Raw genomic sequence first — 25,420 nt, forward strand, 5'->3', positions numbered from 1 at the left:
AGAAAAGGTTATTTCTTTTCAGTCGCAGCCACAGAAAAATAGATCAATTTTCAGTGTTCCTAGTGGATACACAGTGGCAATTTCTTCCACTTTTGAATAATGGCCGATATCTTTGACTGCTATACCCCTCATAGTATGCCTCTTTTTCTTTTTGTGTGAGATGTTGTTAGGGCTGTTTTGTTTGGCATGTGGGTAGTTGTATCCTGTTGTCTTACTGTGTCAGCGCCCACTGTGCCGTTTTCCCATGATTCCAAGTACTCAGTCACAACAGAGTCCGCTCAGCTGTGCTCTCACAAAGCCTTGCGGGAATAAAAGAGCCAAGCCACTGAAAAGAAAGCAGAGCTTGTTGTGTGACCACCTTTTGTGTCCTTTCTTCCACACTCTTCTTTAAGAGACAAGAAGCCATCTGCCTGCGGACAAAGAGCCCTCGTCCTCCCTCCCTCCCTCCCTCCCTCCTTCCAACCTCGCAAGGCTAAAATATCTGCAAGTGGTCTATTCCTCATCTGTCCACTCAGACTTAGCTGCAGAGCTGCATTGTATGGTATGGTATGTGTAGGTCTTTTCAAGGAATGTCAGCCACAATGACAAATATCTTCACCTGTCCTGTCACTCTCAGCTATCAGCCAGTTAACTGTTGCCCCCAAAGACAAAAAGCTGGTACACAAAAGGCTCGCAGCAGTGTTTTAACTTTGCTACTGTGTCTGTAAGCTGCCAATCCTTTCATTTTATCTCAGCTTTGCAGTTGCCCTTTGGGTCTTTTTGCTCTCCGCTTCACCACTCTGCTTTTTCCCCACCTCTTTATCATCACAAATCCAGTGCTTACTGGCTTCACGACCTCTCCTCCCTGTTTAATAAATCAGTTCAACCTTATGTTCGGGCTTAGCTGTTCGGTAAAATAGCTGTTTGCCACAAAATCCTGCAGATGCTTGTTATTTGACATGTAGTTTCCACTGCTGTCAGTGTTGTGTGCCATGGTTCAGAGCTTCTTGATTAATTAGAAAAGCCGAAAGCCCTCTGGTGCCGTTTACTGGTTGTTTACAAGCAGAGCTAATAGGGACAAATTCAGCATGAACATAGCAACAGCCCCCCACTGCCAAAATACTGTATGGCTGCAGACCTGCAAATGAGCCTGCTTTGGGATTTTACTTGGATTTGGGCACTGTGGGATTATTCCCTGTGTAAGGATTATGGCAGTAATCCCTCCCAATCCCAGTTGATGGTCTGGCTCTGCTGGTCCTCTGAGACAAATGATTGTGATTGGCGGGAGTAGCAGCATGCAGCCAGAGTGTCTGGAAGATCCAGTCTGGACGGCAGTGTGGGGAATTCCACCAGCCGACTGACATAGCTGGAGGTCAAGATCTGTTTGAATTACGAGGACAGAGCCTCATCTTCTCTGTTAGGCCAGAGAATCTTCGGTCAGTCTTTGAGCAGTTGACTGACCTATTTAGGAGACCCAGCGCTGACTGAGAGCTGCTGGCAGTTGAGTATTATCTCCAGTTAAGTGAAGTGGAGTGTGTCCGGAAGGCAGTGTGCTAATGGGAGTGTGCTCTGTGCTGTAAAGAGGGCGTCTGCACTATTGATCCTGCTTTACAGAGCTGTTGAACTGTGTGAAGCGGTCCTGACAGCACCCGACCGCCCTCACTCTCAACCTCTTGGCCCCTCCCTATCAGGGACCCTGTTCTCTCTCCCTTTCCTTTCTGGGCGTGTGAAAGAGGGCCATTGTGTGAGGCACACTCCTGCCTTCAGGCCGCCCACTACCAGTCCCATTCCCCCTGCTCTTCTTGCTCACTGCCGCTGCTGGATTCTGACCAGATGCAGAGTCAACCCCGTGCTGCCTGTCATCAGTCGCCCTCCTGGGTCAGAGGGGAGTGGAGTGTAACCGCCGCCTCTGCGCTGGGCTGTTGTCGGCAGCGTTTGCTGCACAGCACCCACGTCTCTCCCCCACATCTTTCCCCAGAGGAGATGGAGAGTCTGTGGGAACCCGAGCAGGCGAGCATGGAGGCTGAAGAAAACAGAGGAGGGGAGCTGATTACTCACAAGACTAAAAGACAAGAGAGGAAGCATCAGGAGCTCCTGGCTTTGGCTCTGGGAGTCAAATTGGGCAGCAAGGGAACACTTCTGTGGAAGCCTATTAAACTGTTGGCCTCCTGTCCACAGATCACCTCCCCTCTGGTGCGACGGAGTGCCTTGAAAGATACACCAGAGAAGCAGTGCTCCTATGAGAAGATACACAACTTCAAGGTAAGCAGGTTTTTGTTAAGAAACGTTAGATGGCTAATGACAACTAGATCTATTTATTCATACATAATTATTAGCTGTCAGTTTCCTGCAGTGGTTAAAGGGGAACACCACCCAAATTAAACAATCCAATATGTTATTTCCATGGCCAGGAAACGTTCAATTAATATTTGTGAACATGAGCTACCCTCCCTCAAAGCCAGAAACCAGAGAGGAAAGTCCCCAACTTGTCATGACCAAGTATAAAGTCTTGAGCTGCTCCATAGACAATGAATGGGCTTTTGTGGGACCACATTTTTTTTTGTTTTCTTTTTCATGACCAAATGAGCTTTATTCAGTTGTAGAGTTCTCAGTTGTGAAACCAAAAATGTACTACATACTCAGAACACTCCCCTGGGTGCTCTCAGTGTCATCTAGAACATCTTTACCAATTCATTGTCTATGGAGCAGCTCCACACCTTATACTTACCGACATCATAAAGTTGAGTTTTAGCACTCTATGTTTTTTTATTTAGCAATGAGTTGTCCCTGTTTACTAATATTTTTGGACATAAAAATTAACATGTATGGAATTTGAAAATGGGCATAATTCCCCTTTCAGTAAGAGAGACTGTTTTACAGATATGTTTTGCCTGCCTCAGATGTGTGCTTGTCCCATCACAGACCACAGTGTGTGTTGCTGTTTTGATGAGAACACACGCAGCTGACACTGCACTGAGGGGAACTAATGGACACACTATACTGCAGCCCATTAGCAGAGCACATTGATTAACATTGATTTTAAAGCTCTTAGATCCAATTTTGTAGTGGGCTGCTGATTTTGTAAAAGCAGTTATAGAGTTATAGAGAAGTATCATAGAGTCCTCCGCTCTCAGCCAAAGAGTGTAGGTGCTCAGTACATTGTGGAAAGCGGAACAGAGTTATGATTCTTAAAATATACAAAGGAGAATTTAGGGATACTTTGCCTTGGGGCGCCTTAACATTCTTGCAATTGTATCTTAAGTTTCAGTTAACAGGCAGGTTATAATGACCCCCAGCTTTTTGTATACCCCCCTTTTGAAAAAGAACAAAAAACTATCCACTCACCACCTGCCATATGCCCTCTTCACTCATCAGTGGACTGCTACCTATTCAAAGTACCAATGAAGGTGTGTGTGTGTGCACATGCATGCAGGTGTGCCTTCATTTGCCATATTATCTGTGTTTTCAGGGTGCACAGTGGGTGTACATCTGTTATTTTGACTTGCAGGCTTGCCTGTGTGCCTGCCTGCATGTATCCGATTGCCCAGGAGCAGATGCCAGACACATTATAGTTAATCCTTTAATCTGCCTTGTATATACAAATGCTCTCATTTGGCGAGGGGTCCCATCCACTGTAGCTTGGGATCACAAAGTAATCTCTGTCCTGTACATCAAAGGGGAGTTTCTCTACAGTTTGGACTGGACATAGCAATGACTTGCAATATGTAACGTGTGTATAACCATGTTGTCTTTAACCCCAGGTACACACCTTTCGAGGGCCGCACTGGTGCGAGTACTGTGCCAACTTCATGTGGGGCCTCATCGCCCAGGGTGTCCGCTGCTCAGGTAACTAAACACTCCAATATCAAAGCTGCATGTCATGTATTACACAAAGAGTATCATATAAGTCTTGGATTGAATGTGTGATCTGTGGCTGTCTCTGTCCTGTGACCGACTGTCATGGCTGTTTCAGTTGCATAATTTTTTCCTTTTTTAATTGGTGGTTCAATGATGGCATGTTTTGTTGTTATTTTCCTGTTAAAACTGTGACAAACAAGTGAGATCCTCCTGTCAGTGATTCATCGAAGCACAGTCCTCACACTTTTATATAATCACAGCTATAACTGCTGTCGCTCTTTTTGAACTCTCTTCCCCCTCAAGACTTTTTAATCACAGTCACACTCAACTGAAGTCAACTGAAAGGCAGCTTCGTGTTTTTACACACTATTTTCTAATTCCCTGATGGCTGGTTAGTGTGCAAAGAAATGCCATGTGATGTGGTATGCTGACATCCAAATGTAAGTTCCTCTGTCCACAGAAATCACTACGAATAAAATCTGTAAATGCTGATAAAAGGCAGATCAGATGAACAATAATTGTTGACCAAATATAGCAGCAGATCTAAGTGATTCAATGCATATGAGAGTTCAGTGGGGTTTTCATGTCCTCCGTAGTCACAAGATTCATTCACTGCACAGGCTCAGTCATGAAACTGATGTGCACATCAGAGGACTTGGTAGCTTTCTTCCTAAACAGAGTGTTTGTTGTTGAGACATTTGCCACGCTGATAAGCCAGCGGCAAACACTGGTATCATCAGACACCTCATGTGCTATGTGAAACAGGAGAGACTTCTTTGTCCTCTCTCACTCCCTGTCTAGCCTCTATTTTTTTTCTTATCTCCGGCTGCACTCTCTCTCTCTCTGTGAGTGCCAGCTGAGAGTGAGGACCCCAATCAGCAAACCGGCGTTAATGTCGCTCAGGCAGTAAAAACGTCTTTGTGATGAACGATTTCAGTCAGACACCCCGCGTCTACAAGTACGGCTCCTTCAAAAACTTCATTCCAAGCTGTGCCGCCACACAAGCAGGCATACTTCTAACACACACTCTGGTCGTGCCAGCTGTCCAGCGCGCATCCATGTGACTACAACCACAACAGGAACCCCCGCTCATGTAGCCATGCTCACCGTTATCTACCTTTGGCGCAGTGCATGGAGACGGCTTAGCTTCGGCTGTGCTGTCTGACAGCGCAGTTTATCACTGACTCTGGGAAACCTTTGCAAACTCCTGTCTTAAGCCCGCTGCGATGGTTGTGTTAGCATCAGTCTGAGACTAATCTCTCTCTCTCTGTTTATCTCCCTGTTGCTCTTCAAGATTGCGGGCTGAATGTACACAAACAGTGCTCCAAACTGGTTCCCAGCGACTGCCAGCCGGACCTGCGCAGGATAAAGAAAGTGTTCAGCTGTGACCTCACCACACTAGTCAAAGCTCATAACACAACACGACCCATGGTGGTGGACATGTGTATTCGAGAGATAGAGCTGAGAGGTAACATGCAGTTAATCACATTAAAAGCCATCAGTCATTACAGAGAAAGGAAAGCAGAGCTTAACGTTTGATTAAGAAATGCTCAACTCAAGCAGTCAAGTATTCTGCAATCACTTTGCGATGATTAAAAATGTCCCCTATAGCCTCTATTTCCTTTAGCTCATTTTTTTATGTCTACAGTGCAGAATTGGAGGCAGTGAGGGTGATGACGGGAAAAAAAAACTGAGACAAGCTTCCCAATTTTCTGTTGCAGGTATGAAATCTGAAGGTCTCTACAGAGTATCTGGCTTCTCAGAGCACATAGAGGATGTGAAGCTCGCCTTTGACCGAGGTTTGTTGACATCAGATTTATTTGCCCCAGGATTTTGGTCTCTGAGGTTTTAGTTCACGGGTTCATACTTTTTAAATGAGAAGCTTGTTTCAGCTGCAGTACAGCGTGAAATAGTACTGTCCATTATTTTGTGACGTACACAAGAACATTCAGCCTTTACTTTTAACTGTACTCAAACATGAAATTAAATTACATTTTTTTTCATCAACAGATGGTGAAAAGGCCGATATCAGTGCCAGTGCCTATGCAGACATTAACATCATTGCTGGTGCTTTGAAGCTCTATTTAAGAGACCTTCCCATTCCAGTCATTCCGTTTGACTTGTACCCCAGATTTATTCAAGCTGCAAGTAAGAGCTCCTCCACTCCTCCACCATGCTGTTACAGTGTTGCTGGTTCCCTGCAGTGCTCTGATACTAATCATGTTACTGATGTAATGTAGAAATTCCAAATGCTGAATCCAGACTAGAGGCCATCCACGAGAGCTTACTGCAACTCCCGCCAGCCCACTATGAGACCCTGCGTTACCTGATGGCTCACTTGAAGAGGTCAGCTCATACACACAAGTCATCAGTACAAGGACATGCAATGTGTTAGTTCTTTTATAACTAAATTCAGATCCCCTGCAAAGACTAAAACCGACAATGAATGATATAAGATTTGCATGTAAGGCAATATGGCAATACAGGTAATAATCCTCTTGTTCTTGAAGATATTTTCCTTCATTACACTGAACATTGGCACTGTAGTTTATTTTGAAATGGCAGACAGTGGTGCTGCAACATTTTGGCTGGTATTGTGTTCACCTTGCACAAATTGCAGCAGGAACTAACACAAAAGGTGTTTTGAGTGTTTTGCCAGGTGTGTATATGTCTGTCTGTGGACAGATTTGGAAGTTCGAAGATGGATGTGGTCCTTGCAAAGGGACCAGAAGTTGGGAGTGGGAAATAGGTCCCGTTGGCCCCTTAACTTTACGGTCTTGGCCCACATTTCTTTTAAAACATAGATCTCTGTGGGTGGTGTGATCCCATCGCAAGATGGTCTCTGATTAAAGATGTGTCGTACAGGCTGAATGCCACAGAGAGATTATCATCAGCTTTGGTCTTTTCATGGGATTTGCTGAAAAGGAAAGAATCATTCCAACCTTATCTTTGAACTTAACATTCCTGAGGTAAATAACCTCATGACCCAAAAAGAAAACCACTGTGAAATAGAGACCCTTTTGCGATGGGATCACACCTGCTGCGATGCAGCAATCCGCGACTTAAAACCAATATCAGCCAGAGGCGTAAAGCAGAGGGGCCAACAGCCTCTTCCCTACTTCCTATGCCCCTGCTTCCAGCCTGCTTGCTTGGACCACAGCCGTCAACTCAACCTACACGTCTGTTAAGTTGTGTGACTGGGTGCGTCTTGTACAGTTGTGACGTTATTGCAGTGACTAAAAAAATCGGTCCACAGACAGACAAATAAGCACCTGCAAAAAAACTTAAAACTGCTTCTGTGATAGTTCTTGCTACAGTAGATGTCACCTGAACCACATTTTGCCATAATGAGACACACACATAAATACTCACAAGGTGAAGGCAATGTCAGCTGTCATGAAGTTGTCACTGCTGGTAATAAATATTGAAAAACATGGAGCTGTTTTTGTATTATTCCTGATCCTACTGTTCTTTCAAACCTCAACCTGTCATCCTCTTGTGTTTTACAGGGTGACACAGTTTGAAAAGGACAATTTAATGAATGCTGAGAACCTGGGAATTGTCTATGGTCCAACGCTTATGCAGCCACCAGAGCAGAACGCTTTGACAACCCTGAATGACATGAGGCAGCAGAAACTGGTGGTGCAGCTTATGATAGAGCATGAAGATGTCTTATTCTAAGGACTGAGGCATGCAGGCCTTATTAAAGAAACGAAGGACATTTATTTATTCTGTCAAAGAGGAAATTCAAGCCACCTTGATTCTAATGAAGTTTCAGAATAGTTTGTAAATCAAATTGAACTTGAAACACTTCTTTCTCGCATGACTGTTTTAGTTGAAGTTGGTTTAGTGTTGACATCGTCTTGTTACTGTAAGTTTTGGGATTTCATACCCAGCCAAGACCATCATTTTTATATTAGGAAAGGATCCGGTATTTTTAACTACCTTCAGTGCTGTTCCCTCCTCTCTTTAATTTGAAGACTGTCACTACCTGGTGTAGGCTCAGTCATGATGACAGCGCTGTGTGAAATCTGCCCCAGGCAGCCCGTCAATCAGCGCTGGTGCTGTGTAAACCCAGCCTCACAGCAGCAGCCTAGTTAACATTCCCACATTACATATGTGCATATGGTGATTTTAGTGGGAACGCATGGTTAAAATTCATTGTAGATAAAATCAGATCATGTGATGATCAATATTTTAACTGTGCGTACTAAAAAATGGGAGATGAGACAATTGGGCGCTCATTAAGCACTTTTTTGCAACAAGTGTAAAGATTTATTTTGTAAAGATGTTTATTTTTGTCTTTTACTCTGCATCATGTTCTTTTGTCACAATAATATATACTGTTGAGAATGATGTTTGTTGAATTGATGTCTAAATACAAAACTGATCACAAGAGAAAAAAAGAATCAGAGGAGGGAGTTTGTGGATTTACCATTTTTTTTAATTTTCAGTGTGCTCAGTGTTATGGTGAGGAATACACAGGTGGATTAAATACTGATCATTTTGATTCACACGTCATCTTTAGTCATATTGCAAAACTCTTCTGCACACGTTGGTTGCCAGTTTTGTAGTATTTCTGTTTACATGCTGTAATTTGGGATATTTTCAGGGGAACAATATGATCTGGGCCCATTTAAATTTTCTTTTTGTAAGCCAGTAACATTGCTCGGTGCAGCAGTAGTTGCCATTCACTTTACAGTGCCATAGAAGTTAATAGTCACGCTACAGCTGCACCGAGTGTGTTTCTTTCACAGTTAGTTTGATGTGATTAAGTAAATCCTTTCTACAAATCCATTTTATCAAAATGTATTTTTGTGACGGTTGTAATTAAAATGTAATTTATCAAATGTTGATTTATTAAAGGAAAAAAACCTTCAGTTTAGTGCGACCTGTTGTACTTTCTCACAGTGTTGTCTCCATTTAGCATAATCTTACCGCAGTGTGATAGCTGGAGAAGAGGTTCAGTGAGAAGACAGGCCCAGCCCTATTCTAGTGAATATTTGCTTGTAGCCTGAAGCGCAGTGAATCACAGGTATGTGGTTAACAGCCTTTTTCTGTTTTATCTTGTGACAGTTATTGTCATACCCTTGCCAGGTATTTTGCCTAAAAGGCCTTATCCAATATTCAATCTCTGTCTTGCAATATAACCTTTCCACTCATCCAGTTTCACCCGCAGATTTGGTCAGCATGGTGGAATCTTGCCAGGTAGCATATGCACTTTAGTGGTGAGATGAACAGTGGTGCTCTTTGTGAGAGAGTTGCACCACAGTGTTCACACTCTGGTTTGCTGCTTTAGCGCTTTAACTTTTTCTCACTCTGAAATCTGTTTGTGGTTCCTGAGGATATGGTGGGTGCGCATCAGCCTTCACTAACTTAGAAGTAGAAAGGTTGCAGTACAATCATAGCACCTCCATTCACAATTATCTGTTTAAAGAGTTGTATAAGGATTAGCTCTAGTTTAAAGGTCCAGAGTGTAGGATTTTGTGGCATCTAGCGATGAGGTTGCACAACTGAAACTTCTGTTGTGTGCCAAGCGTGTGGGAGAACTACAGTGGAAAATGCAAAAGCTTCAATGGCCCTGTCTAGAGCCTGGGTTTGGTTTGTCCATTTGGGGCTACTGTAGAGACAACATGGCAGACTCCATGAAAGAGGACCCATATGTAGATATACACGACTCATTCTAAACATATGACTACTATATACCATTCCTGCCAATATCCATTCATCCATCCATCTGTCCATTTTCAACCGCTTATTCAAAGCCAGGTCGCAGGAGCAGCAGGCTGAGCAAAGCATTCCAGACATCCCTCTACCCAGCAACACTTTCCAGCTCCCTCTGGGGGACCCTGAGGTGTTCTTAGGCCAGATGAGATTTATAATCCCTCCAGCGTGTTCTGGGTCTCCATGGGGCCTCCTACCAGTTGGATATGCCCGGAACACCTCCAACGGGAGGCGCCCTGGAGGCATCCTGATCAGATCCCCGAAACATCTCAAGTGACTCCTTTCGATGTGAAGGAGCAGCGGCTCTACTCCGAGCTCCTTACCCTATCTCTAAGGCTGAGCCCAGCCAGCCTTCTGAGGGAATTCATTTCAGTTGCTTGTATCCGAGATATTATTCTTTCAGTCTCCATCCAGAGCTCATGACCATAGGTGAGGGTTGGGATGTTGATGGACCAGTAAATGGAAAGCTTTGCCATCGTGCACAGCTCCTGCATCACCGCAGATGCTGCGCCAAACCACCATTCCATCTCACACTTAATTCTACCCTCACTCGTGACAAAGACCCTGAGATACTTGAACTCCCTCATGACCATAATCATGATCATAACACGATCTCACACCTGGCTTCTGCCAATAGATGCCCCTAAATCCTACACACTTGACCTCTAAGTCAGTGTCTAAAATAATTTGAAATGCAAACTTGCAGCATGTTTCTATGTAGTATACAATTATGGTACAATTTTCATGCACCCCTATGTAATTGGGCAACTGTGATGTCTTACAGTGGCTTTAATACTCTTAGCTTTCTGCTAGCCTTTACTGTTGTAATAGAAAGCAATTGCATCCTCCTCTGTCTCAGCTGCATCATCAGACATGTTTTTATTTTTGGTCAATTTAACTCGGGAGGCTTATGTTCGCTGTCAAGATTTACTCAACCAAAATCTTACAAAGCTTTAATTTGTATGTTTGGGAAAAGAATAGACCGAGAGCAGCGCTGACAGCCATCACACTTCTCACTGGTTTCTTTAATCTTTGAAACACTGTTGCTTCCTGTTGATGCTGCAAAGCTGATTTCATCCTAACCACTGCCAACTGATAGATCATTGAGTCATAGGTTACATCTGCTCTGACTGTCATTTACATTTTATTTTTACATTTTTACTTTAGTAGTCGATGATTCCACCAAGTCATTGCATTACACATTAATTTTAAGGTGGTATGCGGAGTCACATATTTGACATAGAGTGTAAGTATAGAATAATTTGACAGAGCTAAGAGTATAAGTATTGCTCTCTTCCTGTTTATGGATTGTTCTCGGATACTTAAATATGAATTTTAAAACTTTGTTTCCTCCTCAGGGTCCAACAAGACCATTTTGCATTTGGACATTATTTTTGGGCAGCATTTCTGTTAGCAAGTTATTCACTGCAAACTCCACAGTTTGGAGGCCACTGAGAGAAATGGTTACTAAAGGCACAGTACATTTATACATGAACTGAAAAAATATGAAAATAAATTCAAGGCTATTCCTTTAAGGCATAACACAGATTTTGGAATATTCATCACTGCAACTTACTCCTCTGTGATTCAGTCCTGGTGGCATGAAATATACATAAGTGTATGTGACTGCTCTTTCATTTTACTTATCCAGAAACCGTATGAAATCTAAAATCTGAAATAGATGGACCCTTGACAGTACTTTGTTGCTGTTTGATTTGATCAAGATCTTCAACTATGATTTTAAGAGTCTGGGATGAGAGTGCCCTCTAGTGATTAATGAAGACACACACAGAGAAACTACCATCTTCCAGTATCACATCACCAAGGCTGCCTGCATGCAGCACACAGTCTCAGTTTTCAGAACATGTAAACATCAAAAATAACATTAACATGAGTTCTGTTTAATTCAAAAACATTTATTTTTTTAAATGTATTCAAACAATTTCAAGACTGTAACCTCAACTCATCTGTGGTGGCATTATCAGTGCAGGATGGAAATATAAATTAATTATGGATCTTCTTTTCCATAAATTGTTCAGCCAAAATACTGTTCAACTGCAGTGTAAGAAAAAAACAAGATTCATGAAACAAAAAAGTAAAAAAAGTAAATAAAATCAGTCCTTTAAAGCTCATCGTGTTGGTAGGTGAATTCCCTCGCAGATATAAAACCATCTTTATCTTCATCCTCATTTTTGAAGATGTCATCGACCATCACATCATGATCTGTGTCATTAGGTGAGTATCCGTGTTTCTCAAATTCTTTCTTCAGGTATGCTTTCACCTGTAGGGCAGACAGAATAATAATAACATTCATCAGTAGCAACACACTCTTAATGCAAAGAGAAAAGCAGCTTCAAGAATTTCACACCTCCTCTCTGCAGAGCTTCCAGTCATCATTCAGATCCATCTCCCGGAAAGACTCGTGTGACCTTGGACCATTTCTGATCTCCATGAGCTCAATGTCAAAAATGAGGGTGCTCATTGGAGGGATCTTGCCTGTAGGTTCATGTAAAAGAAGCACAGATATGTTATGGTGGAATATGTGAAGAAGGGGGGATCAGAATCTGTAACATGTTTTTGTGTGTTACAAATAGTGACCTTTTCCTTCCTTGCCATAGGCCAGGGATGGAGGGACTGTCAGCTTCCTGCGCTCTCCCGTGCACATGTTTTGCAGGCCTTTATCCCAACCCTTGAGCACCTCTCGAGTCCCAAGAGTGAACCATACTGGGTTTTTATCCCCATATTTGCGGCTGCAAAGAGTCACACAGATCCATTAGTTTTCTTTGACAAAGAAAAGTCTAGCACACACAGAAACTGATATCACAAATATAGACAGTACATTGCCACCTAACTATAAAGAAAGTCCAGTGGTCAGTGTTGAGGTCTGAATTGACAATGGCACAAATACTGAGAGGTGGTGGGCTGCAGCATAGTGTAGTCCATTAGATCCATGTAATGATTTGTACAGTCAAAACAGGCAGTGATTTTTCCTGCAAGCATTCACATAGAATTGCATAGCAGCACATGTAGCATTGTTAAAGTTTCATGCAACTCATTACCTGGAATAAAACAAGGTGCCATTACTCTCCAAGAATCCCTCGTGATGAACAAGAAGCATGTCTCCATACTTTGACTTACGGTGACACATGAAAGGTTTATGTATGACTTCGATTTTAACTTCTGGCTCAGGCAGTTTCCCCCCGGTGACAAACACTAACAATGAGGGCAGTATCGAACAAATAGAAAAAATAATCATTTTGATAGATAATAGCTCCCTCATTCGCAAAATTTACAAAAAGCTGTACCTAAAAAATGCAGTACTTAAAATAAATACATGGCAGGAATGCCAACTACGTGGCAGCCAACTTCTGCATTAACGCACCCACTGTTCAGTTGAGAGCCCTCCTCCCGCTACCATTGGCTAGATTCACCCAAAAGCCCCGCCCATTTTATATATCCTATTTTTCTATTGGTTATTTGTTCTGTCAATCACCACAATACACACCCACACTACTTAAATCCCTCTGATGTAAATGGGTGGAACGTTGTTAGCTGGGTCGTGCTAGCTTAGAGCCCGATTCACGAAAAAGTTTACGCACTTTCTCCGACGTAGAGAGTGTAAAGCCGAGGACGTTACTCCACAAATCACACTCGGGGCCCGATGGAGTCGCTGCAATCAGCTGTACATTGTATCTTGTTATGATAAACAAGTAATGAACGGCGAAGACACATAATTAAACAATGGAAGGAATGCTGCATAAATGGACCAATTACATAAGTGGTGAGTTAGTCTCGTAGTCGTCGCGTGTTGTCGGTTATTAGCGCTCGTTTTGAGGCGGCTAGCTAGCATGACAACGTCACAGCGTACTTGTGTTGAGTTGGTGATAACGTTAACAGGCAACGGGTAGCGGTAGGCTAACGTTAGCAACCTTCAACTATCGGAGCTTAAGGACCGCTTTAAACTAGCAAGCTTGTTGTCGACTAATTTATCTGCTTAACGAATTAGAAACCAATCGTATTTGTGTACGTTTAACAGGTAGCGCTAGCTAATGTCGCCACTTCCCACCATCTGTCATTATAATCTGATTTAACAACTGACTAGCTGTTGCTAACATCACGTAGGGGTTAACTCTTTTTAAGTTTATGAACTAGACAACGATGCTTTAATAAACACTTTTACTAGTGGCTTTCAATATTGAAAAATGACCACACTATTTAATCAGCAACGTTTCAACAATGATGTGATAACACTTTTTCAGGTTGGCAGCCTCGTTGGTTTGTGCTTGATGGAGGAACTTTGTCTTACTATGACTCCCAAGAGGATGCCTGGAAAGGTTGCAAGGGCAGCATTAAAATTTCAGTTTGTGAAATCCAAGGTCGGTATGGCTCAAGTCCTGTGTAATCTCACTGTCTCATTGTGCAAGTGTGTATGAGTAGCTTTCTGCTGCTTTATGATATATTCCTGGTGATAAGCATGTCTCCCTGTGTGCTGCTGTGTTTCATTAGTTAATTCCTCTGACTCTACGCGAGTTGACCTGACCATACCAGGAGAACAGTACTTTTACCTCAGAGCCATCAATGCAGCAGAGAGGCAGAAATGGCTGGTGGCACTGGGGACAGCCAAAGCTTGCCTTACAGACAACCGAACAAAGAGAGAAAAAGGTAATTGGATGCGATAACATCCTGATCTGACATTGCATGGATTGCAGCTAGTGTGCTATTGTGAACGTTTGCTATTATTATCATCACAGAACTCCAGGAGAACACAGAGGCGCTGAAAACTAAGATGTCAGAACTCAGATTGTACTGTGACCTTCTTCTGCAACAAGTTAACAAGATCAAGGAGAATGATGAGCCAGGAGACACAGCGGAGGTAAGGTTTAGGTTTGGATGAGCCGATGAAATAAGAGAAGCTGCTGCTGGTGTGAAACTGCAGTATAGGGTAGCCCATTTGCAACTAGCAAGACATCAAATTGTTGTGTGCTTGCGCTTTCTAATGGCCAGACAGACAGCAAATGCTATCACAAACACATTTTCTTTTATCAGAATCAGAATCAAAAGTACTTAATATAACTATAAAGCAAATAAAAGAAAAGAAAAATATTAAAAACATAGATATGTGGAATTTGCTAAGTCTATAAAGTGTGTAAAAATATACAAATATATGTATTGTGCTACATTACAGTGTATAAACTAGCGTTTCCGCATATAAAAATATATATTTTGCTACAATGTTCAATAGAATACATAAATAAATAGAATAAACATAAGAAATATGTACAATATGTGCATTGAATGTTAAATGTATACATTCAGGAGGTGTTGATGAGAATAAATAAGTATACAGAAGAACATTACTCAGTTGAATAACTGCACAGAATATAGCAACAGTTGAATTATTGCACAGTTAAGGCAGTGTTGCAGGGAATAGTTGTACCTTTAAGTCGCTATTACACAGTTGGAATTTAATGGATAATTATGAATTATAAATGCAGATGGATGAATTAAGTCCAAGTGCCAGTCTATTGGCCCAGAGTGGCTGAAACTGAGGGACGAGTTGTGCAGTTTGATGGCCACGGGCAGGAATGGCTTCCTGTGGTTCTTTGTGGGGGGAATGAGTGTCTAGATTTTGGAAGGTTTTGTTGGTTAACCCTAACAACATACTGTCAGGACATTTAGAGCAACAGTGGTTAATGATAGCTAATGTGTGTGCTTGTATGCCCTTTTCAGACGGGCATAGACACTGGAAACATGGTGAAGTCGACATGCACCACTTTCCTCAAGACTCTCGAGGAATGCATGCAGATAGCAAATCGTACTTTTGGTACAGATGTGGCAACACAGAGTCCACCAGGGTCTCCTCCAGTAGCAGCCATCAAACCTCAAAAGGTACTTTTGTGTTACAGCTTCTGTGTCTAGTCAGATAACTTAATAACATCTGGTATAAACAGTATGACTTGTTCTCAAAGATAATTATATATGATTATATAACTGTGTCTTATCTATCCAACAGATTAAGCCTGTCAATCATTCAAATCAGAACCTTGGAGAAAAGTAGGTGACTTTTTTCTTTCATTATACATTTTATTTTGTTTACACTGCTCTTTCAGGTAGATGTTCAGAGTAGCACTCAGCAAAGTGAGATGGAAAAACCCTGTCAGATGTTCTCTGTTGATATAATAATGTTTTGTCATTGATGTTACTTTTCCATGGCATAAGACACAATTCCCAATTTGCGCAACAGAAAAGCATCCTTAGTTTTACAATTGACAAAGCGCACTCACATTTATTCTAGATGGAGGGATTTGCCTGAAACCCCAGGAGAACCAATTGCACATGATACCCAGAGCATTGACTCTGGAGCAGAAGGACCAGATGAGCCAGAAAGACCAGACAGACCAGAAGAACATCCTTCCACACCAGGTAAGTCAGGGGTCCCCAACCAATGACTTCACCCACTGCAAAGTTCCCTGGACTCAAAACCATTACTGCATTCCATTAAAGAAAAGCCACACACAACAACAAAAGGGGCCTGGTTGTTGCGTGTACATCATCTGAACTGATGTGGATAGATTATTGCCTTTTAGTGAGCGGACAGTGATGGATGCCCCAGTTACATTATTGCATTTCCCTTAGCAGTAACAAAACTTCTGTAGAGAAGGAGCTACTGCCACTGATGGAAACTCTTTACCGATTTATTGTTTTGGGTTATTTATTATACATATTGTACCTCAACGGAATACAAAGATATGTTATTTAAAACATATAATGTAAAAAAGACAATTAAAGGAATATTTGCTGTTGTTTTTTAAGCTTACTGATGAGGGGGCCTGTAGTGCTTCCTTTATTAGATACAAGTATGTTAGAATATATCCCTTTGTATCCCTATATGTATAAGAATATATCATACACTTTGGATTAGACTGGATGTGATGCAATAGTTCCAGTTGGTACTGTCACAAATAGTTAAGACAGATGAATTTAACACCATAGTTTGTAGTTCAGTATATTAAAAACAACAACAACTAAAAGCCCCGTTTCCACCAAACACTTTTGTTGTGGTACCTTTGGAACCAAAAGTAATCCTTCAGACATGGTACCTAGACTCTAGCATTTCCACCGCAAAGAGCACCCTTAAATGTGGGCGGGGTTGTTGTCACTCACTGCTCTGTCCAGCACCCACTGTATTTCCTCATTACCGGTGACACAGAGGGAAGTCTGCACCTGATTTATTGTCCACAGAACAAGGTTACGCACCGAAATTTTGCTGCCGCAAGAGGCAGCAAAACATTCTCTCATTTTATAGTTACAGTTTACTAATAAAACTCCAGGGTATGAACAGTAGTTACATAAACCCCAAAACCAGCCACAGCTCAGCCCTGAGCAGAGTGACCGTCCACTATTGACCAATGAACGGACTGTAGTGTTCAAAGCTCCAAGTTTTAGTACCAGATCTGTGTGCTAGGTACCCCAACATAAGGGGTTTCTGGTACCATCCACAACTTTTTACAGTGGAAACAGAAAAAAAGCGTACCGAACTGAAATGTGCTGTGCCTTACTGCTCGGTGGAAATGGGGCTTAAAGGGAAATTTCGGTTTATTTCAACCTGTCTCCTATTGGCCTAAATTTGTTTCAAGTGACTAGTGACATAAAAGTAATAGTTAGCATGTTAGCCGTTAGCCTAGATACAGCCGGGCCGCATAGTAGCGTCAGACCTGTTAAAACGTAAGTGAACGGGCATACCTTCAAGTGCAAAGTTAGTCCACTAAACAAGCTTTTTCTCCACAAAGACCGCCTCATATCGTTAGGATAAATGTCAGAGAACATACAGAAAACGACATGTAAACGTGTTGTCTTACCTTACCAATGTGGTGCAATGTTTGTTTACCATCTAGCTCTGCTTTCCAAAGCGCGGCCGAAATATATATCTCGCAAGCTCTAGATAAAGCCCAGCTGGATACTACTCCAGGTGGAGGTGTCTCGTCCTCGGTCACATCCAGACCTTGAAAATAAGGCTGCAACCGGTCCCATTCCTTGCAACAGAGACATTCCTCTTCTGTGGGCACTGGGGCACAGCATTCACAGGTACGCCACCAATCTCCAGAGCTACGCAGCCTTGCAGCAGCCATTCCTCCTCTCTCGTCCTCTACCTGTTGTGCCTCTCTCTCCTCCTCCGTTCTTCAATTTCACGAAGCTCTTGGTCAGTGTATTCTGGCTCAAATAAATAAGGGTGGCCATCAGACTCTGCAAAATCAAATTCCTTCTCCACAAAGTCAAAGTCTGGCAAAAAGTCAGTCATTATTCTATAAATCTTTCATAAAATAAATGAATGAACTTTTCAGGCTACTATCCGCTTCTGCCTTCCATCTGTTGCTGCTTGTTCTCGCGAGATTTCAGGCACGGTATGAGATCACTGCTTGTTCTCGCGATATTTCAGCCGTGCTTTGGAAAGCAGAGCTAGATAGTAAACAAACATGGCACCACACCGGTAAGGTAAGACAACACATTTACATGTCGTTTTCTATATGTTCTCTGACATTTATCCTAACGATATGAGGCGGTCTTTGTGGGGAAAAAAGCTTGTTTAGTGGACTAACTTTGCACTTGAAGTATGCCCGTTCACTTACGTTTTAACAGGTCTGACACTACTATGCGCCCCAGCTGTATCTAGGCTAACAGCTAACATGCTAACTATTATTTTTATGTCACTAGTCACTAGGAGACGGGTTGACATAAACCGAAATTTCCCTTTAACTGTGAGACTTTTGGGAGATATGGAAGAGTTCAAGAACATTTTTTGGGTATGAAGGACTATAATGTAATATAATATTTATCAACATGCTTTCATTTAGTTTATAATTTCCTGAAACAGTTTTTGTTAGCTTAAAATAAGCCCTTTATATCTTAAAATGGGAAGTGGGTCCTCTTCCACAGAGACCACTGTATTGCAGCACCATGTTTCTACAGTAGCCCAGAACTGACAAACCAAACACTGGCTACTTTACTTAACCTAAAAGCTTCAGTAGCTTCTCTCCACGCTTGAAAAGGGAGGGGTGAGGGAATGGCTGTTCAACTGGTTGCAATCTGCAATCTCACTGCGAGATGCCACTAAATTCCACACTGAGGTCCTTTAATCTTAAAGAAATGAAAAGCATTTCACAAAGCTTAGCGCTAAGTAATAGTCAGGTGTGGTCATGACTGAAATCAGTCACACCTTACGTGACCCAACTGCCATGTTAGGTGACACATTGAACCTTTTAACTTATAGAGGCCAGTGCAGCGTTACTTACACTCAATACAAAATGCAGGGCTGCTCTTGAAATTTGTTATATGATTTTGCTAAAACACTAAAAGAAGGATGAGCATGAGGTTTGCGTTGGTGTAATGTGCCAGTGGTTAAAGATGATAAGTCTGCCTGATAGTTGTGCAAGCCATCAGAGTGGTGGCTCCACAATTTGCTACACACGGTTTAATGAAAACTTGGCTTCAGACTTGACTAAAACCATATTCTGCATGCCCTTTTTTCTGATATATACAGCTACTGTTTTGTCTACTGTGTCACACAGACATTGATGCCACCAACGGCAACAGCTCAGTCAATGAGGAGGAAGCTGATCCTTCTTCACACACTACCCAGGATACCTCTGAGACAGAACACTATGACGTGCCAGCAGAAGGGAACGAGGAAAACGAAGCCGACGATCAAAAGGAGACAAAACACGAGCAGAAGCACAATGTGGACCAAAGTCAAGAGCACGACAACAACAACAAGGAAGCGAGCACTGTCCAGCCTCAGCACCCACAGGAAGCTGTTCCAGACCAAGAAGAGGCGAAACACAAAGACGAGACTTCCAGAGATTCACCAGAGCTGGAAGACACAGAGCAGGTGGAAACTTTCTTCAGCACAATGAGCCACAGGTATGAAAATGCTACTCAGGAAGGTCACATCCTTTAGGACACATTGATTACTGTAGAAGTTACTGAACAATCGTCTGTGATATTTCACTATGACAGTATTAGGGTTAACCAATCTAAGCTATATGTAGTATTTTTGTCTTTGAGGAACTGCACTTCTGCTGCAACTTTTGACTAAACTGCACAGTTACTTAGTTTGTGGAAATATATTAATTGTATCACAGTGTTGCACAGAGTAGATGTATAATAACAGGTTTGGAAAGTTTTAACTGAATCCATTTCAAGATGTCATGATGAGTGTTTTACATTAGTATGTTCTCTCTTGATCACATGACACAGAGAGGCCCTCATCTGATATTTGGGTTTGTAAAGCTTTTTTGTTTCACTCTGTATTTCAAACATTTTACTCTCTGTTTTTAAGACCTTGAAGAGTGTTACTGAACGTGGACTAGAGTGTTTTTAATAATTTCTGTAATATTCAGTTATGACGTAAACAGTATTACAATGGAGAAAAATCATTGTCTCACTTAACCAGTATTCAAGATGGGGACTACAGTGTGTGCATTTTGGAGTTTGTCTTTTTAATATGATGAGACAGTTTAAGAAAAGTCACATTAGCAAAATAACAAAACATCTCTGTTAAATGGTAGACAAAGTAGCAGACTAGTCTCAGGTATTGTCAGGCATAGAATTGCATGACACTGTGTGAATCATTTCTCTGGCTTGGTTTTGACGTTTGTACCCTTTTCTTTTTTTCGTTTGAGTTGATCAAATAAAAATTGAAATGGCATACTTACCTCTAATATATTCTCCTGTTTGAATCTGTTCTACTTTTTTAGATTTAGTGATATAAGACTGGACGACGACAATGGTATCCCTACACAAGAGTTTTTGGACTCATGCTATGCAATAGTACCTGTATTAGGTAGGCCGGTCACTTTCAGTCTCTCCTCCTCTTAATCTGCCACTCCTTTTTTCCTCTTTCTCATGATGTGGTCATTTCATTCCGTAAAACTTTTATAAGGAAGTCTTTTTCTCTACTTTATTTGTCATTTCAGCATGCTCCTTTATTCATATTGTCTTTAATTAATGAGGTGGCAGCTTTCTGTCTTGGGTTCATCATCATTCTTTTCTTACATGTCGTTGTTATTTCTTTCTGGAGCTATATGTCTTTCCATGGTTTTATTTATTCTTGGTAGCCTTAAAGTTTATATTAGGTTTGTTGTTCGCTCATACATGTTCATGTGGCTGTGTGCGTGTCTTTGTGTCTATCTACACAGTGTACTACATATAGATAAAGGTCACCATAGACTGTATAAAAGAAGTGGATGTAGCCATCATGACATTCCCCATTTGTTTGTGGATTACTGTTTTAAAGCCTTGAGTTTAGTATTTTGTCCATCGCAATCTTGGATATTTGGAGCCAGAAATGACTGCATTTGGATGAGTGGGTTGAGCTTAGTAGGATAGGCATTGCTATGCTTCTTTCCCTATTGACAGGTTGCTGTGAAAGCGCCTTGTCAATCACAAGGTAGCCATGCCCTAAAGCATACCCTGCTTTATCGTCTCTTTTACTATAAATTAGACCATTAGTGACAAAATAAGCATCATGCTGTATTAAAAGTTTAAAACAAGTGATCGAGACCAAAAATTCATTAGGAAAATGTTTATTGAGGTAACAATTTAAGTGACAAGTAGAGTCATGTTCTCGTGCTTTTTGCAACCAATGGATTCGCCCCCTGCTGACCATTAGAAAGAATGCAGGCACTTGGCATTGGCTTCACTTTTCAGACCCGGAGGTTACGCCCACAGTTTCATACAGTCCATGATCGTCATGCACAGTCACACTATCAATATAAAAAAGTGCAAGACTTTAGAAACAACATTTCTTGACAAAAAACTTTTTAGAGCTTCACTAGGCTTGGCCCAATGATAAGGAGGAGAGGTAAGATTAGGATCTTTGGTCTTCAAGAATTACCTGGTGGTTTGAGAGATTATCAGGAAAACCTTAAAAAAACGACACATATGTAAACATGAAAGATGGCCAAGGTATTATCAGCCTATGTTTTGTACTAACCTTTTATAATGGTCCTCTGTAAATTTAATTGTAGATTTGTCCGAAGTGACGTGATCTTTCGATCGATTAAGCCTGCTCACCTCCAGCTGCTCTCAAATTGACAATCTCTTTCAAATTCAATTCAATTTAAATTTTATTTATAAAGCCCAATATCACAAATCACAGCGGATAAAGAAAAACTCTCCAAAAAACTCTTTAACAGGGAGAAGATGGTAGAAACCTCAGGATGAGTAACTGAGGAGGTATCCCTCTTTCAGGATGGACAGACGTGCAATAGATGTCGTACAGAACAAATCAACATAATGAATTTACAGTAATCCATATGACAAAATTATACATAAAGAGAGACAGATCTTGACACATACCCAGATACTAGTGATATGATCTGTGTTTGATATCATCTACGTCACGCAGCAGTATTACAAGCCTTCATCATTTTCCAGGGCTACCAATATCAGTACCCTTAAAGTGATACCGATACCACTAGAGTACTTTCATTGATACCTTTTTTTCCTACTTCATTTGATACCCATCATGTGAATGGAAACATAAACTATCTAAAATGCCACCAGACACCACAGGCGTGTAGTGTAGACATACTCTTGAATGTTGAGTGACGTCTCAACATAGTGAACTGCCCACTCCATCATATACACAGCATTCAGCTTCACCACACCACAGAGTGTATGGGTTGCAGCTGCTGCGGTAGTGGGCTTTGTTACATGTCACATTAAATTGAATAATGGTTGTAGTGATTGGCTGCGAGGAATATCATACACAGTCACTCAGTCAGTCTAGATCTGGGTACAAAAAGGATATAATGTATGAATGGTTTGGCTAGAAAAATTTAGATACCTTTTGGTAGTGGGTTAAAACAAACAAGGCAGCTGCATCTTTCATTGCTGGCTGTTAACTACCACAACATTGTCTTGATAAGTCTTAATATAAGAAAACTGATCTCCATAAGCAACAAAGAAATGATCATGGATTTTCTCTCCTCAGACAAGCTGGGATCCACAGTGTTTGCACCAGTTAAAATGGATTTTGTTGGAAACATCAAGGTACGCGTACATGTCTTTGACTCTTTGTCTTTTAGCAGATTTGACTGTTCAGCTAAGGAAATGATGACACAGTTGTTTTTCAAAAGTAGCTCTAAGTCTTGTGCTAAATATTATGTGACAAACAAGATGAATCAACATTAGTACTTAAGGATCTGCAATATAATATGTCCACGGGGAGACATTAGCTGTGCACAGTGCTGCTTAAAACCAGACATGACTCATCACTCCTCTCATTCTTGAGCTGTCAATGCAAATTATATAAAAACTGATTGAGCTGTTAAATGTATTATAGTTTTGTCATTTGAGTAGAATCAGGATCTGTTTCCCGCTCACGTCACTATATCACTCTCTTCACCCTGTAGAAAATTCACCAGAAGCTGATGTCCGACCCCGACAGTTTCCCCACGCTACAGTCCATCGTGTTACATGAAGTTCAGACAGATGTTGCCCAGGTGCGCAACTCAGCCACAGAGGCTCTGCTGTGGCTCAGAAGAGGCCTGAAGTTCCTCAAGGAGTTCCTGTCAGAGGTCAACGCAGGAGAACAGGACATCCAGGGAGCACTAAGTGAGTCTAGGATGCACAAATCTACAAACAAGTTCACACAACAGATTCAAGATTCGTTATATTCTGTCTGTTCTCTCACCCAGGTAATGCCTATGGAAAGACCCTTCGACAGTACCACGGCTGGGTTGTGCGAGGCGTTTTTGCTGTAGGTATTTCCTCCTCTCACTGATGCTTTTCCCCTCTGAGGTTTATCTGTGCTTGGAGTGTGACTATCGCGTGCTTCTATTTCCCCAGTTGGCGCTGAGAGCCGCCCCATCTTATCAAAACTTCGCCGCTGCCTTAGTGTCAAGAGAGGGCGATGAGCTGAAGGACGGCTTCACTAGCGGCATGCACAGGGACCTGGGAGTGTACCTACCTGCCATGCAGAAGCAGCTGGCCATCCTAGACACCCTGTATGAAGAATACAACCTGGAATCTGATGAAGTGGTGTGAAACTTGACCAGAGACAGGATCTGAGTTCAAGGAAGGATATGACCTGACTGCATGGGCAGAGTAGTGTCTAAGAGCTGGAGGAGGGTGCCAGATGCAACGAGTGCATCTTGTGTACAGAGTAGGGTGAGCATGTCCCGTGTCAGTGTGAGGTGTTTCCGGTGGTTGTTAAATTCTACTACAGTAGAGGGTCTAGGTTTGATGAAGGTATCAGTGTCTGTATTTAGGAGCAAGCATTAACAATGAAGACGTTACGGTCTGACAAAATGTAGTTTTGTGGGTCTTGTTTAAAAGACCATTGACAGTGTAGGGATTTTAAGCCCTATCGTACAGACTCCCACCATAATGACTTGTGGTGACTTTGTTACTGGTGCACATGTTGTGGCTGTGTAGTAGCTTTTTATGTACAGGTACATAATCACAAGGTATTTGGCTCTAGTGACAACCCTGGAAGATCATGTGTGATCCCCCTTGAGCTGATCGGAATGCAAAGAAATGTTTAATCAGGATTGTCCTGCTTCCTTAGATTCATGAAAGAGGGATACTCACAACTTAAACAAGGCACTATTTTGACAAGAGTAATATCAGATTGTTCCAGTGCCCAATAAATGCCTTAAGTATGTGATGGGATTGCATACTGGGCGAGCTTTTAGTCTATTAGGTAAACACTTTTTCATGCACTGACTGTTTAAGTTCAGTGGACATTATGATATGACATTGATTTAGTTTCTTTCCCTGAAATATTTAATATGATCCTGCAGGATGACAATGTATGGTTTGACATGTTGAACAATTGCTCTAGAGACTTTCCGAGGGACCAAAAAGGAGCTGTCATGGGGAATGGCTTTAGCCTCTGCTGCCTACAGTACCACAACACACAAGAATGAAAACACAAAGTGTAGCTGTTAAAGTACTGACAACTGCTGAATACTTAAGTGGACATCCTCTGCACAAACCTATGCATAAAATGCATTTTCATAATGTCTATTTATTACGTCTTAAGTTATACAGTTCACATTAATGTCACAGGGATCCGTTCAGTCCAGCTTTTGTGTGAATGTATGGACATTTGTAGCCACAGAGCATGTTTATTGATTGCATGGTTTTATGTATTAAGTAACATAGGAGCCAACGGAAACTGAATATAGGCCAAGGACTTAAATTAACCAAGTTAATATATTGATAGAGAGTTAAACTACATCGCTTCTCCTTCATCTCTGTGCTATGATAACATTCAGCTACTCTACAAATTTTTTTTAATCACGTTGTCCATGCACTGTTCTACATACTTGAGTGTTATCTTCTGTACTTAATATATTATGATGTCACTCCAACAATGAAAAAAAAAGTGTGGTAAGACTCCACCTCCTGGCCAAGTTAAAGTTTCTCCATAGAGTCACTGAGCCATTCAAGCAAAGCAGGAACATCCTTATAGGGCTTTTTTTTAAAAAAAAAAAACAAAAAAACAAGACATACCACATAGTATTTGTAACTTTATTCTAACTTTTTGTTTGTGTTTTCAGGAATGCACACAGTAATAATTCTTGAAGTTAGTCCTTTGCAGCAGGTTTACATCGCAGATGTGTAATGGGCTGGTTCACTGTTGCAGATCAATTCCAATGTTAATCCTGAGAATACTCCATTGTAATATTGCAGACATTTGATTTGGGTTTTCTATGACTGTACATAAGATGCTATTTGATTTTTACATAATAAATAATTAAGTTGTCTTAGTGTGTGTCTGGTGCTGTCGCAGATTCATATTTTATTGTCCTATATAGAGGAAATTTGTTGTCACAGTCTGTACAAATAA

At 41.5% G+C, this 25,420-nt stretch overlaps 3 protein-coding genes across 8 annotated transcripts in view; 2 read left to right on the forward strand and 1 right to left on the reverse strand.

The window, feature by feature from the left end:
• chn2 (chimerin 2) overlaps nt 1-8,717 on the forward strand; it is a 32,656-nt gene extending 23,939 nt beyond the window's left edge. For 5 of the 6 annotated variants that reach the window (XM_049583541.1, XM_049583543.1, XM_049583540.1 and 2 more), the window contains 7 exons: nt 2,158-2,241; nt 3,741-3,825; nt 5,132-5,305; nt 5,559-5,636; nt 5,848-5,985; nt 6,078-6,183; nt 7,347-8,717. In XM_049583541.1, coding sequence (XP_049439498.1) covers nt 2,158-2,241; nt 3,741-3,825; nt 5,132-5,305; nt 5,559-5,636; nt 5,848-5,985; nt 6,078-6,183; nt 7,347-7,518 — 837 coding nt within the window. In that variant the 3' untranslated portion in view covers nt 7,519-8,717. Of the gene's footprint in view, nt 1-568; nt 2,096-2,157; nt 2,242-3,738; nt 3,826-5,131; nt 5,306-5,558; nt 5,637-5,847; nt 5,986-6,077; nt 6,184-7,346 lie in introns of those variants that run through there. The other variant, XM_049583544.1, reaches the window with a different exon arrangement.
• Nucleotides 8,718-11,456: 2,739 nt separating this feature from the next.
• Nucleotides 11,457-12,953, reverse strand: fkbp14 (FKBP prolyl isomerase 14). The gene is made up of 4 exons (XM_049583803.1): nt 12,621-12,953; nt 12,160-12,311; nt 11,930-12,057; nt 11,457-11,842 (listed from the first exon to the last, which is right to left on the reverse strand). Exons 1-4 carry the CDS (start codon nt 12,839-12,841, stop codon nt 11,684-11,686), a joined length of 660 nt encoding a protein of 219 aa, XP_049439760.1. The 5' UTR covers nt 12,842-12,953; the 3' UTR covers nt 11,457-11,683.
• A 210-nt stretch (nt 12,954-13,163) lies between these two features.
• On the forward strand, nt 13,164-25,337 carry plekha8 (pleckstrin homology domain containing, family A (phosphoinositide binding specific) member 8). The gene is made up of 13 exons (XM_049584162.1): nt 13,164-13,342; nt 13,821-13,937; nt 14,068-14,223; nt 14,313-14,434; nt 15,292-15,450; nt 15,575-15,615; nt 15,857-15,984; nt 19,128-19,479; nt 20,316-20,401; nt 22,556-22,614; nt 22,977-23,178; nt 23,262-23,323; nt 23,413-25,337. The coding sequence occupies exons 1-13, from the start codon at nt 13,303-13,305 to the stop codon at nt 23,608-23,610; spliced, it is 1,722 nt and encodes a 573-aa protein (XP_049440119.1). The 5' UTR covers nt 13,164-13,302; the 3' UTR covers nt 23,611-25,337.
• The last annotated feature ends 83 nt before the right edge of the window (nt 25,338-25,420 follow it).

The sequence above is a fragment of the Epinephelus fuscoguttatus genome, linkage group LG8 (assembly GCF_011397635.1).
Source record: "Epinephelus fuscoguttatus linkage group LG8, E.fuscoguttatus.final_Chr_v1".
NCBI classification, from domain to species: Eukaryota; Metazoa; Chordata; class Actinopteri; order Perciformes; family Serranidae; genus Epinephelus; species Epinephelus fuscoguttatus.

Bases quoted from the DNA above. Each gene is read 5' to 3' on its own strand.
- plekha8 (XM_049584162.1), top strand. From the start codon at position 13,303: ATGGAAGGAATGCTGCATAAATGGACCAATTACATAAGTG. The intron at 13,343-13,820 runs GTGAGTTAGTCT...ACACTTTTTCAG, and splicing joins ATGGACCAATTACATAAGTG to GTTGGCAGCCTCGTTGGTTT. The intron at 20,402-22,555 runs GTAGGCCGGTCA...TTCTCTCCTCAG, and splicing joins TGCAATAGTACCTGTATTAG to ACAAGCTGGGATCCACAGTG.
- fkbp14 (XM_049583803.1), bottom strand. From the start codon at position 12,841: ATGAGGGAGCTATTATCTATCAAAATGATTATTTTTTCTATTTGTTCG. The intron at 12,058-12,159 runs GTCACTATTTGT...ATGAACCTACAG, and splicing joins CTATGGCAAGGAAGGAAAAG to GCAAGATCCCTCCAATGAGC. The intron at 11,843-11,929 runs GTGTGAAATTCT...TCTGCCCTACAG, and splicing joins GGAAGCTCTGCAGAGAGGAG to GTGAAAGCATACCTGAAGAA.